The sequence below is a fragment of the Malus domestica genome, chromosome 10 (genome assembly GCF_042453785.1).
Source record: "Malus domestica chromosome 10, GDT2T_hap1".
In the NCBI taxonomy this organism is placed as follows: domain Eukaryota; kingdom Viridiplantae; phylum Streptophyta; class Magnoliopsida; order Rosales; family Rosaceae; genus Malus; species Malus domestica.
Genome location: NC_091670.1, coordinates 5,340,402 through 5,352,996, shown reverse-complemented (window position 1 = coordinate 5,352,996; position 12,595 = coordinate 5,340,402). Strand labels below are relative to the sequence as shown.

The window sequence follows — 12,595 nt, the reverse complement described above, 5'->3', positions numbered from 1 at the left end:
TGACAAAATAGAGAGGGCCGGCGGCAGTGGGAGAGAGAAGAGAGATGTGTGTTTGTAGAATTGTAGGGGAATGTGTGTGTTGTTATCCCTCCTACATTGTGCCTTTATTTATAGTAGTAGAGGGAGAGAAGATATTCCTTCTCCTCCAAGTAATACAAGTTGTAATAGGAAAGGATAACTAGAATCAAATCTTATCTAGGATTTACACAATCATACTTAAACTAGGAATGTTTACAACACTCCCCCTTGAGTGTGTAAATACTCAAGGTAGATTCAGCATCATGCAGAAGTTGAGGAAGTCGACTCGTTGGCACTGATTCCAAGGAACAACGCTTATTCTCAATAAGGTAGGAACTTGCATAAGTAGTAAGTCTCACTAAAAAAACCCTAAGGCTATGGCAAAAACCCAAGTAGGGACAAAATCCATAGTCTAAGGAAAAATGCGTGAGAAATGCAAAGTCAAAAGAAACGTCTATAGGACGTCATCAGGGATATGACCAGCCCAAGGTGGGTGCCTCGTTAAAACCTAGTTAGGTAGCAAAAACCTAGTGGGAAAAATGCTCCTAATCGTAGGGAAAAAGAGTACATTAAGATCAAGCAAGTATCCAGAAGATACTCCCCCTGAGTTTGACATAATTCCAAAGAGAAATAGCAAAGTTACAACTCAGAAAGTTTACACATACCAATTCCATGAACAAGCTTCTGAAACGTCGCCTTCGGTAGTGATTTGGTGAAGAGGTCGGCCAGATTGTCTTGTGATCGGATTTGCGTGACTTCAATCTTTTAATGCTCTTGTTGTTGATATGTAAAGAAAAACTTTGGCGCAATATGCTTGGTGTTGTCTCCTTTGATGTAACCCTTCTTGAGCTGTTCGATGCAAGCTGCGTTGTCTTCAAAAATCGTCGTCGGGGCATTAACGGCGGGATGAAGATCACAGGAGCTTCGAATATGGCCCACTACTGCTCTCAACCAAAAGCGTTCCCGAGTTGCTTCATGTAAGGCGAGAATTTCAGCATGGTTAGACGAAGTGGCAACTAAGGTCTGTTTAGTTGACCTCCAAGATATTGAGGTGCCTCCAACAGTAAAGACATAACTCGTTTGAGAACGCGCATTGTGCGGATCAGATAAGTATCCAGCGTCGGCATAACCAACAAGGCGAGAATCAACCCGATGAGCATATGGTGCGGCATCACTCGAGGATTCGTAGGGATAGAATAAGCCCAAATCCATAGTACCCTTAAGGTAACGGAAGATGTCTTTCACGCCAGTCCAATGTCTGCGTGTTGGTGCATTGCTGTATCTTGCCAAAAGATTAACAGTGAAGGAGATATCGGGTCTAGTGCATTGAGCTAAGTACAATAAAGCGCCTATCGCACTTAGATAAGGAACTTCAAGCTCCAAAATCTCTTCATCATCCTCCTTCGGACGGAAGGGATCTCGATTTGCATCTAGCGTACGAACGACCATAGGAGTACTCGAAGACTTAGCTTTATCCTCATTAAAACGGCGCAACACCTTCTGGGTGTAGTTCGATTGATGTACTAAGATTCCATCCGAACAATGCTCTATCTCGAGACCGAGATAGTATCGAGTCTTTCCTAGATCTTTCATCTCAAATTCTGACTTCAGGTGCGAAGCAGTTCTCGCGAGCTCTTTAGGAGTTCCGATGAGATTCATGTCATCGACATATACTGCAACAATCGCAAATCCGGAATGTGACTTCTTAATGAACACACAAGGGCATAGTTCGTTGTTCACATATCCCTGACTAGTCAAATATTCACTCAGACGGTTATACCACATTCTTCCAGATTGTTTCAAACCGTATAGTGAACACCTCAACCGAATTGAGAGCGTGTTCCGGGGTTTGGTAATATTTGAACCAGTCAATGTAAGTCCTTCGGGAACTTTCATATAAATTTCCGTATCAAGATCCCCATAGAGATACGCGGTTACTACGTCCATCAGTTGCATATCCAGTTCTGGAAACTACCAAACTGATAAGGTATCGAAAAGTAATCACATCCATAACGGGTGAGTAAGTTTCATCATAGTCAATCCCGGGGCGTTGTGAGAAACCTTGTGCTACAAGACGAGCTTTGTAACGCATAATTTCGTTCTTCTCATTACGCTTCCGAACGAAACCCACTTGTAGCCAACGGACTTCACATGTGGAGGAGTAGGAACTACAGGTCCAAACACCTTACGTTTCGCAAGTGAATCAAGTTTGACTTGGATTGCTTGTTTCCAGTTTGACCAATCAGCTCTACGTCGACATTCATCAACGGAACGCGGTTCAATGTCATCGCTCAACATGATCTCAGTAGCTACTGTAAATGCTAATGCATCGTCGACAATCATCTCATTTTTACGCCACACATCATCTAAGCTAGCATAATAGACCGAAATCTCACGATTCTCGGGAGGAGGATTCGTCTCTTCAAGGACGCTTCCATAATCTAGAATTTCCTCATGAGTTGGGTAAAATGAGTAAGCGATAGTCGGATTCACAGTAGGCTCTTCAGGACCTTGTGTCGTGGTTTTCCTCTTCCGGGGGTGTGAATCCTTTGAACCAAGGGGTCTGCCACGCTTTTGTGTAGGGGCAGATGATTGGCTAGCCGCTAATGTACGTGGATCACCAGAATTAGCGTCCCGGGCTTCCAGGAGGGTAATCCGTCGTACATTTGGTACATCTATCTTTGCAGGCGTATTCGTAACTGGAATATGTGATCTTGTCACGCGCGCTAGATCGGTGAAAGCATCTGGCATGCTCTGAGCTATGCTCTGGAGATCTAATATGCGCTGCACTTCAGCTTCAGACTGAGCGGTGTGGGGATCTAAATGAGACAAAGTGGGAGTCGTCCATGATAATTCGCGTCGTTCATTAGGAACGTTGACGTTCTTATCTCCCCCTAACGACGGGAAGATTGTCTCATAGAAGTGACAATCCGCGAAACGAGCGGTAAACAGATCGCCTGTCAAAGGTTTTAAGTAACGAATAATTGAAGGAGAATCATATCTGACATAGATTCCCATCCTTCGCTGAGGCTCTATTTTTGTACGTAAGGGCGGCGAAATCGGCACATAGACCGCACAACCAAAAACGTGCAGATGCGATATGTCGGGTTCGCATTCGGTAACCAACTGAAGGGCACTAAATGGTTGTGTCACAATAGGCTTCAGACGGACCAACTTTGCTACATGCAATATTGCATGGCCCAAAGCAGCGATCGGGAGCTTGGTACGTATGACCAACGATCGAGCAATCATTTGTAAACGCTTAATAAAAGCCTCTACCAGGTCGTTCTGGGTGTGAACATGGGGTACAGGATGTTCAACTTCAACCCCAACCGACATGCAATAGTCATCAAAAGTTTTAGATGTGAATTCTCCAGCATTATCTAATCGAATAGATTTGATCGGATAATCAGGGTGGTGAGCCCTGAGCTTGATAACCTGAGCCAATAGTTTGGAGAATGCAGCGTTCCTTGTGGACAACAAGCACACGTATGACCAACGTGTAGAAGCGTCAACCAAAACCATAAAATATCTAAATGGTCCGCAGGGAGGTTGAATCGATCCATAAATGTCCCCCTGAATCCGTTGTAGAAAAATGGGAGGATTCGAACGAATCTTGTCATAAGAAGGCTTAGTAATAAGCTTTCCCATAGAACATGTTTGACATGCGATTTCATGGATCGAACCTAAGCTTCGGGTTAGTGGATGCCCGTGTGAAGTTTTGAGGATACGGCTCATCGTTATTCGTCCAGGATGTCCCAAACGATCATGCCAAAGTGTAATTTCATGCGCGGTCCCTGTGGTAGGGCCGGCCACATAGTGGCATTCGATGGGGCGTATGGTCGTAGTATACAGACCACTCGGGTTATGCTCCATCTTCTCTAGAATACGCTTCTGGCCATATTCGTAGGAAGTTACGCACAGAAATTCAACTCCGTTTTCTACGTGGGTTTCAGCGTGGTAATTGTTATCTCTAATGTCCTTGAAACTTAGTAACGTTCTTCCGGAACATGGAGAATAGAGTGCCTCAGCAATGGTCAAGATTGTACCATTGGACAACATTATACGTGCCTTACCGTATCCTTCTATCAGGTTGGATGGGCCTGAGAGGGTTGTCAGAGGTGCATTCTTAGGTACGAAGTTAGTGAAATAGATGCGTTTACGCAAAACAATATGCGTGGTTGCACTATCTGCCAGACAACTAACTTTCCCACTAGTCATACCGAGAATGAAAAATTAATTTGAATTGGTCACATGCATAAAAGTTTATAAAAACAAGTATCAATTCAAAATAATTTCATTTATTCAAGGATTAAAACTGAATATCCAAAATAAATCGCCAACTAATAATCCAAAACATAAAGGAAAATTGTTCAAAATCAACCAAAAAAAGGTGGGGTGCGGCTACTAAGTGGAATTCGGCCCCAATTGTCTTATTTCAACTAAAAAAAAGTCTATGTCTAAGATTCTAATCTTCCATAGGAGTGGTATCCTCCTGAAAGTCAGAAACCTCCATCTTTGTAGTCTCCGGTTCGTCCACTTGCATGAAGTTTGATTCAAACTTCTTACGACGAGAATGATATTCATCTACAACCTTCTTGGGAGCACGGAAAATATGGGACCAATGGTCCTTTGAACCACAACGATAGCACATATCGTCATTCATTGTGGCAGGTGCTTCGCCCTTATTCTTGAAGTTCGGGGCCTTGGGAGCGAGGTTTGGGCGCTTCTGGGCTTTGTTTCCTCCCTTGGATGAGCCTTGACTCTGTTAACCTTGGTGGGATGGCTTCTAGCCGCCCTTACCACGCCTCTTTTGGCGTTTTGGGTGCTGATTAGTGCTATAATGTGTTTCAGGCACAGCAGTAGCCCCAGTAGGTCGAGCTTGATGATTCTTCATCAACAGCTGGTTCTGCTTTTCAGCAAGAAGTAAAACAGAGATCAAATCCGAGAACTTAGTGAACTTCTGAGCTCTATATTGTTGTTGCAGGACAATATTAGAAGCAGAGAAGGTCGAGTAGGTTTTCTCCAAGAGATCCTCTTCAGTCAAAGTTTCATTGCAAAACTTGAGAAGTGATTGGATTCGACAAACTTCAGAATTATATTCATTCACAGACTTAAAGTCTTGGAAGCGCAAGTGCTGCCAGTCGTGTCTTGCTTCAGGCAAGAATATGTCCTTTTGGTGATCGAAACGATCAGCCAAAGCGACCCATAATGCACGTGGATCCCCCTCAGCAAGGTACTCAGTTTGCAAAGCGTCATGAATATGTCTTCGGATGAAGATCATAGCAGTGGCTTATTCAGCTTCGCCAACAGGTGCATCCGTTGCTTCTTCAATAGCAGGATGCAAGTTCTTTGCAGTGAGGTGGAGCTTCACATCTTGAACCCACTTGAGGTAGTTCCTTCCAGAGACCTCTAAAGCGGTGAAGTCAAGTTTGTTCAAATTCGACATGTTCCTATCACAAAATGGATGGACAAGATGTGGTTAGTGTAATGGAGAAAAATCAATCCATCCGCATAGGAGTAGAACATACAGGTTCTAATAGACATGTATTGGTTTAATTTTTCATGAAAAACTTCGAGTTTTCATGGGTAATATGTTTTAAGAGAAAACTTCAGGTTTTCAAACAAGGCATGTTTATAAGAAACTTCGGGTTTCAAAGTAATTATGAACTTCAGGTTCATATATTCCTGCAGGCAAACACAAATATATATGCAAACAAATATGCAACAAATATATGCAAAAATATTGTATAATTATAATTGAATTAATTTATTTTTGGTCTTCGGGGCCAAATTAAAGCGTGGGTGAAAATATAAAAAACCCATATTATTTAAAAAAAATATTAAATAATAAAATCTCGGGGCCTAAAAATATAGGCCGAGAATAAATTTGCGGTCCAAAAGAAAATATGAAGCCATGGGTGGCTTGAAAAATTTGGTCCGTGAGACCTAGGCCCAAAAATTGGACTGGGGAGGGTCTCGGGTGTAGGCTGCAGGCCTACGGGGTGGACTGGGCTGCGTTAAGCAGCCAAAAAAAAAAAACTTTTTTTCTTTATGCACGGGCTGGGCCGTGACATCTCAAAGCATCAGCAAGCCCAAAGGCGCTGATGCAGGCCGAGGGACAGGAGCCCACTAGGGCTCGGGTTTTTTGGGATTAAACACCCCAGCGAGTGCTGGGTGTGTGTTGCCGGAGAAGAACACCGGAAAAAGGTGGACGGTGCCACTGCAGGTGGTCGTGGCGAGGTTGTTGGAGCTCAGAGTGAGTCACGGTTGTCGTGGACAACCACAGAGATAAGGAAATCTCAACGTATCAACAACTATAAAACCTTAAAAAAAAATTGAAATCGAATTAAAAAAATCCGACGAGATTCCGGTGAATCTCAGTTCAATTTGAAATGTGGGACGACTTCTAGTCGTCGACGACGTGAACCAGAGGTTCAAAGCAATGGCTGCAGGCCATGCCGTGGCCAATGGACACCATAAAAGGTGTCGGGGTTGGTTTGCTGGGGACGCGATGGGCGTCGGGCTCTCGGCTCGGGAAAGATAGGGGATTGGTTGGGCCATCGCAGGCTGCGGGCCTGGTGGCTTGCGGCTTGCATGGTGCAAGTGCACGGGTTCGTACAGAACCCTAATTCCCCAATTCCAAATTTGTTTCAATTCAATTATATACATATATAATTCAATGAATCACATATTTACTTTGATGCATATGAAAAATAATATTTTCAATGCATGTACATATGTAAGATTCAATTCATGGCAAATATCAAATTCACATAATTGTAGCAATTTTGGTGATGAAGCATACACAATTTATGTAGAATCTAAAATACGTTAAACGTAAAGTTGGGTCATGCATCATGGTAAATGTTCATGCTATCAGGGCTTGCAAAATATCGAGTTAAAAACCGTTGTTTGGAAAGAACCTGATTGCGTGATGATATGGATGAACTGGTTTGATGCAGAAAAAAAATCTCCAACATCAGATTCCTAAGCGCAGCGGTAGGAGCGTGCTGATAACGTGTTGTGGTCTATTTTTATCGGACAAAATAGAGAGGGCCGGCGGCAGTGGGAGAGAGAAGAGAGATGTGTGTTTGTAGAATTGTAGGGGAATGTGTGTGTTGTTATCCCTCCTACATTGTGCCTTTATTTATAGTAGTAGAGGGAGAGAAGATATTCCTTCTCCTCCAAGTAATACAAGTTGTAATAGGAAATGATAACTAGAATAAAATCTTATCTAGGATTTACACAATCATACTTAAACTAGAAATGTTTACAACAAAAAACACTTTCTTAATTTAAAACAAATATATGCAAAGAGAGTTAGATAAGAAGCTGAGTTTTAAAATCTCCGAGTGTTGATCCATGTAGTTGTTATAATGTGGAGTAATGATCATTTTGACTAATGAACTTCCATCTAAAATTAAAGGGTTTAAGGAGACAAAAAATAGATAGAATTTCTTCCCTTACCCTTCCTATCCCCTCTTATTTCTGTGATCATGGTTAAACCACATCAACATTTTATATTCTCATTATTTTTTGTCTTATTATTTTTATAAAAAAATCAATATAAAATGTTGACATATTTTAACTGTGACTACAGAAATAGGAGGGGATGGGAAGGGTATGGAATGGGGAGGGCAAACAATCCAGGTACCGGACTTTGCTAAGTAGATATGTAAAGGTTATCATGCATGCTGTGTTTCTGTTTGACCTTCACTCACACTCTGCGCCACGGCCATTTTATTTTACATTTAATTCATTTACCATACATTTCAACATTAATGTTCCAATACGATGAGTTGATGAGGCTCTGAGCCAATAAGGATCTTATTACTCGCTACAAGAACGCCCCAGGTAAAAGATAAGATGAAAAACACATACCAGATGAGTCTCGGTTAATATGCGATAACAATGGATTCAAAACCCTTGGCAATTGATGCCTTGACAGCATCGAGTACGATCTGTGTCTTCCTACTAAGGGTTGGCCACTTCTTCTCAGGTTTTGCACCATTTTTAATAGCCCCTACCAAACGAGCAAACTCTCTTACCATGAGGACCTCATGCGGAAGATCTGTGGTCACAATGTGACGACTTGGTGGTGGAACCCAACAGGTGACAAATTCATTAAATCCACTTTCTGAAGCTGCAGAAAAAGCGGCTTCTTTCCCTTCACGAGGGATAACAAAACCATCAACATGCAGAGTTCCCTTTGTACCGACAGCAGTTATATCCATCGTCAAACTTGATAAGAAAGAGCAGTGGAAGGTTGCCACTTTCCCATCCAATGCAAAGAAGCCCCACAAGATAAAATATAGTCACCTTATCGCACATATTATCTGATCTCTGCCACTGCAATTTGAATGAATATACATGCTGCATGTGCAGACTATATTTGTAGAATGCTCAACATTATAGTAACAACCAAAGCACCAATCCAAGTGTACAAAGTAAAACAAACAAGTTTCGTCATCAGCATTAATATAGTACTATAGTTTCTGGATTAATGTAATTGGGATACACAATGCACAAAACTGCACACGCAAACGACATTAATTACAATTATTTTATATGAAAATCGTCAAGGGATGTGATATCCACACACCCCATTTTATTTCTCACACACCTTTTTAATTTTTGGCCATCGGATCAGATGAATTGACGAAAATCAACGAACATAAATTATCAAGAGGTGTGTAAGAAATAAAATGGAATGTGTGGATAACACATAGTATGCACAGTCTTTAAATCACTGGATTTGGATTAGTAAAGCCTATACCCCTAACAATCCGAATCCAGTGTCATCGCAGTTATGTGCATGGGCTAGCCGAATAAACATTTCCGGATTTGGATCCTCTCATGAGCTAATGGAGAGGATCCTCTTGACCAAGTATTGTGGGCCGTTGAATTTTTATCCAACAGTTACAAACATAAAAGTCCATTTAAAGTTTAAATAATCATAACTGTTGGATTTTCATCCAACGGCCGACAATACTTGATCAAGAGGATCCTCTCCGTTAACTCAGGAGAGAGGATCCAAATCCAACATTTCCCTCTTTTACAACAAAAATACGACTAGTCCCAGCCTTACTTTTCACAATGAAGCTAAGCTTTCCTTTTTTTTTTCTGGTTCCGAAGAATTCTAATCCCATCAGCTTTCTTTGAAGTATAGGCTATGGACGGCATAAAAGGCTGAACAAACATCTGAAGTTAGGATGTTTGTAGATTAAAAGTAATATGCGCTGTATTCTGATTCGTGGAAAAAGCTGGTAAAGTGGCTCATGGATAAGAAGGCTGCGAGAGTAGATGGTCCACTTTCTGTAATATTACTTGATAATCAAAATGGTCTACTTTCTCGATCACATATCAAAAATTAATTTTGTAAAAAATCAACCGAATCAGAAAATCATTTAATTTAATTGTTAGACTAACGTTGTTAAAATCTCAGTTTTGAAGTGAGAAACATAGTTCGTTTATTCATTGAATAACCAATAGATGACTAAACGATTTTAAACATAATTAAATTTTTGCAAATATATATGATCTTTAAAATATGATCTAAAAAGTAGGCGGTTATAATTATCAAGCAACATTGTAGGATAAAAATAAGAGTCGAGAAGATCCAAATGAGAAGGTAATTACTAATTCTTTTTGGACCCTCTTGAAATTCAATGAGAATCATTAAGAATGTCAAACGTATATCAAACCTTTTCTATATTTCGTCAATGAAGAGAGTTTTACATTGTTCCAACTTATCTAACCTGAACAGTCCAAGTGCAGGAATAATACACTTTGTGAAAACAAGAACCGAGGCCGTGGGTCTTATCAATGGAGGCCCAATCCAAAATCCAAGATGAATTGGGGTCCCATTCCAAAATCATAGCTTTGGATTTGCAAGATTAATTTTGGTGTCAATCCTAATATGTGTCAACTTTCAACTGTCAATATATATATAATTATTTTGGATTTTACTATATTTAATAATTGTACACATTACTTACTGTTGCGAGTTATATATTAGTTAGTGTAAATAGTAGTTTATTGTCCCACATTGGTGAAGTACATATGTAATACCAATTGTAACTCCTTTATATACTCCACTTTGGAGATTAATGAATATATAAGAAATTCCCAAATATTGTCATATATATTTTTGGTATTTACCATGTTTAGTTTAATATTGGTATTTACCATGTTTAGTTCAATATGGCATCAGAGCAGTTCGATCTTGGTGACCTGTGTGCTTTAATTTTGTGCCCACATTTTTCGTGATTTCCTTCGTAAAAAAAAAAAATTGAATAGTGGCGCGCTACAGTACAGTGCGTGAACAGTGGTCATTTACAGTGCCGTAAACAATGATTGCTACAGTGCCGTGAATAGTCTCTCTGCTACAATACGTGAACAGTGCTTTGCTACAATCTGGTAAATTGTTTTCATTCCGCTGCGTATTTTTTGTGCCTTTATTGTTCGTGATTTTTGTTCAATGACTCAATATAATCATAGTGTTGTTATGTATCTTGGTGGAATAAATAAATAAATAATAGATACTGGGGCCACTGAGCATGTGACTAGTAACCCTAGAGTTTTTGATGAATTATGTGACTATGTTCGTGATCCGTATATTACTAGTGCAAATGGAGCACATTCCCCTGTGAAGGGTGAAGGCACTATCTCTCTGACTCCAACCTTATCATTGGTCTGTGCTTTACTTGTTCCTGATCTTAAGTGCAATCTTTTGTCAGTAGGAAAACTTCTTGATACCTTATATTGTTCTGCTCACTTCTACCCTACGTATTGTTATTTTCAAGATATTCAAACTCAGAAGATAATTGGTCATGGTAAAAGAATAGGGGGTTTGTACATCTTGACTATGAAGGATACGGTTGTTTCTGGTTCAAATAATCATCAAGTTTTAAGTGCTAAAGTGGATGATAGACATCAAATTTGGTTGTGGCATCGACGATTGGGACATCCATCATTCAGTTATATGAAACATCTATTTCCTTCTTTGTTTCGCACTTATAGTGATTCAAAGTTCAAGTGTGAAACATGTGTCATGGCTAAAAGTCATCGTGCTTCATTTCCTATAAGTGATTCTAAAGCTACTTTGCCATTTGATTTGATACATTCTGATGTGTGGGGTCCAACGAAAGTTACTTCTAATGGATTCCGTTGGTTTGTTACTTTTATTAATGATTGTACTCGGTTAACTTGGGTGTTCTTGATGAAGAATAAGAGTGATGTTCCGTTACTTCTGCAAGAATTTTGTACAATGGTGTTTACTCAGTTTCAGACCAAAGTTAAGGTCTTCAGGTCTGATAACGGGGGAGAATATGTGAATCACACTTTGGCATGTTTTTTTCGTGATCATGGTATTATTCACCAGACGACTACTCCGTTTACACCCCAACAAAATAGTGTGTCCGAACGGAATAATCGTTAAATAATGGAAGTTGCTCGCTCCTTGATGTTGGATAAATGTGTTCCTAATCATTTGTGGGGTCATGCTGTTTTGGCTGCTGTGTATTTGATCAATTGTATTCCAAGTAGGGTTCTTGATTTTCAGACACCGTTCGATGTGCTACAACAACATGTTTCTCTTGTTTCTGTATCAAAGCTTCCTCCGAAAGTGTGTGGGTGTATTACGTATGTGCATGTCTACTCTCATCAGCAGAGTAAACTTGATGCATGTGCTCTCCGGTGTGTCTTTATTGGGTATGCTAACAATCAGAAAGGCTATAAGTGTTATCATCCTCCGACTCAAAAAACTTATATTACCATGGATGTCACCTTCCATGAGGAAGTTTCGTATTTTGCGAAGCCCTCTTCCGACTTTCCACTTCAGGGGGAGACGGGGAGTAAAGTACAGATTCAAAGAGATTGTATGGATGATATGTTACAGGCAGAGTTGGGAAAATAACCTATTATGTTGTGTGATACTGATCAGTCGACTACAGATAGTGATCGGTCACCTTTTATTCCTGGAACTATTTCTATTGACGATAGATCAGATGTGCCCAGTGAGTTGCCTGTTAGTATGTCTAACGAATTGCCTTCTAATGATCGGTTGCATGCTGCTGATATGTCTAACGAGTTGCCTAATGATGGTTCATCCAGTGATGATTCTTCTAACAGTTTGGTACAAGATGGTGGCATAAATGAGGTAAATTCTGACGATTCTTCTACTTATTAGTTGCCTCCACGAGCTAATCATGGAAAACCTAAAGTACAATATGAGCCTGATAGGAGCATATTTATGCGACTGAGTTAGCTTGTTCTCATGCATTTATGTTGTTATTTCTTTAGTTAATTATGTATTTTAAGCTATTTTCGTGTGTTTGTATGTCCATAGATCTTATAAAGCAATAAGATGCATTTTGGTTTTTGGAGCAGTTTTGGACTTGGAATGAATAGCACATGCATAGAGCAAGGTGGATGGACGAAATTGAAGACTAAAGAGGCTAGGAATGTGTTAAAGAGAAAGAAGAATTAATGTAAGAAGGACAAAGAGCTCAGTCACAAAGGGATGTCACTCCACCATTCACCTTTCCATCATTGTCGTGCACCACCATTGCAC

The 12,595-nt window shown here is 40.3% G+C and overlaps 1 protein-coding gene across 1 annotated transcript; it reads right to left on the bottom strand.

The window, feature by feature from the left end:
* Positions 1-7,916: 7,916 nt before the first annotated feature.
* Positions 7,917-8,255, bottom strand: LOC103448824 (uncharacterized oxidoreductase At4g09670-like). Its single transcript, XM_008388087.2, has one exon. The coding sequence runs from the start codon at positions 8,253-8,255 to the stop codon at positions 7,917-7,919; it is 339 nt and encodes a 112-aa protein (XP_008386309.2).
* Between the last annotated feature and the right edge of the window lie 4,340 nt (positions 8,256-12,595).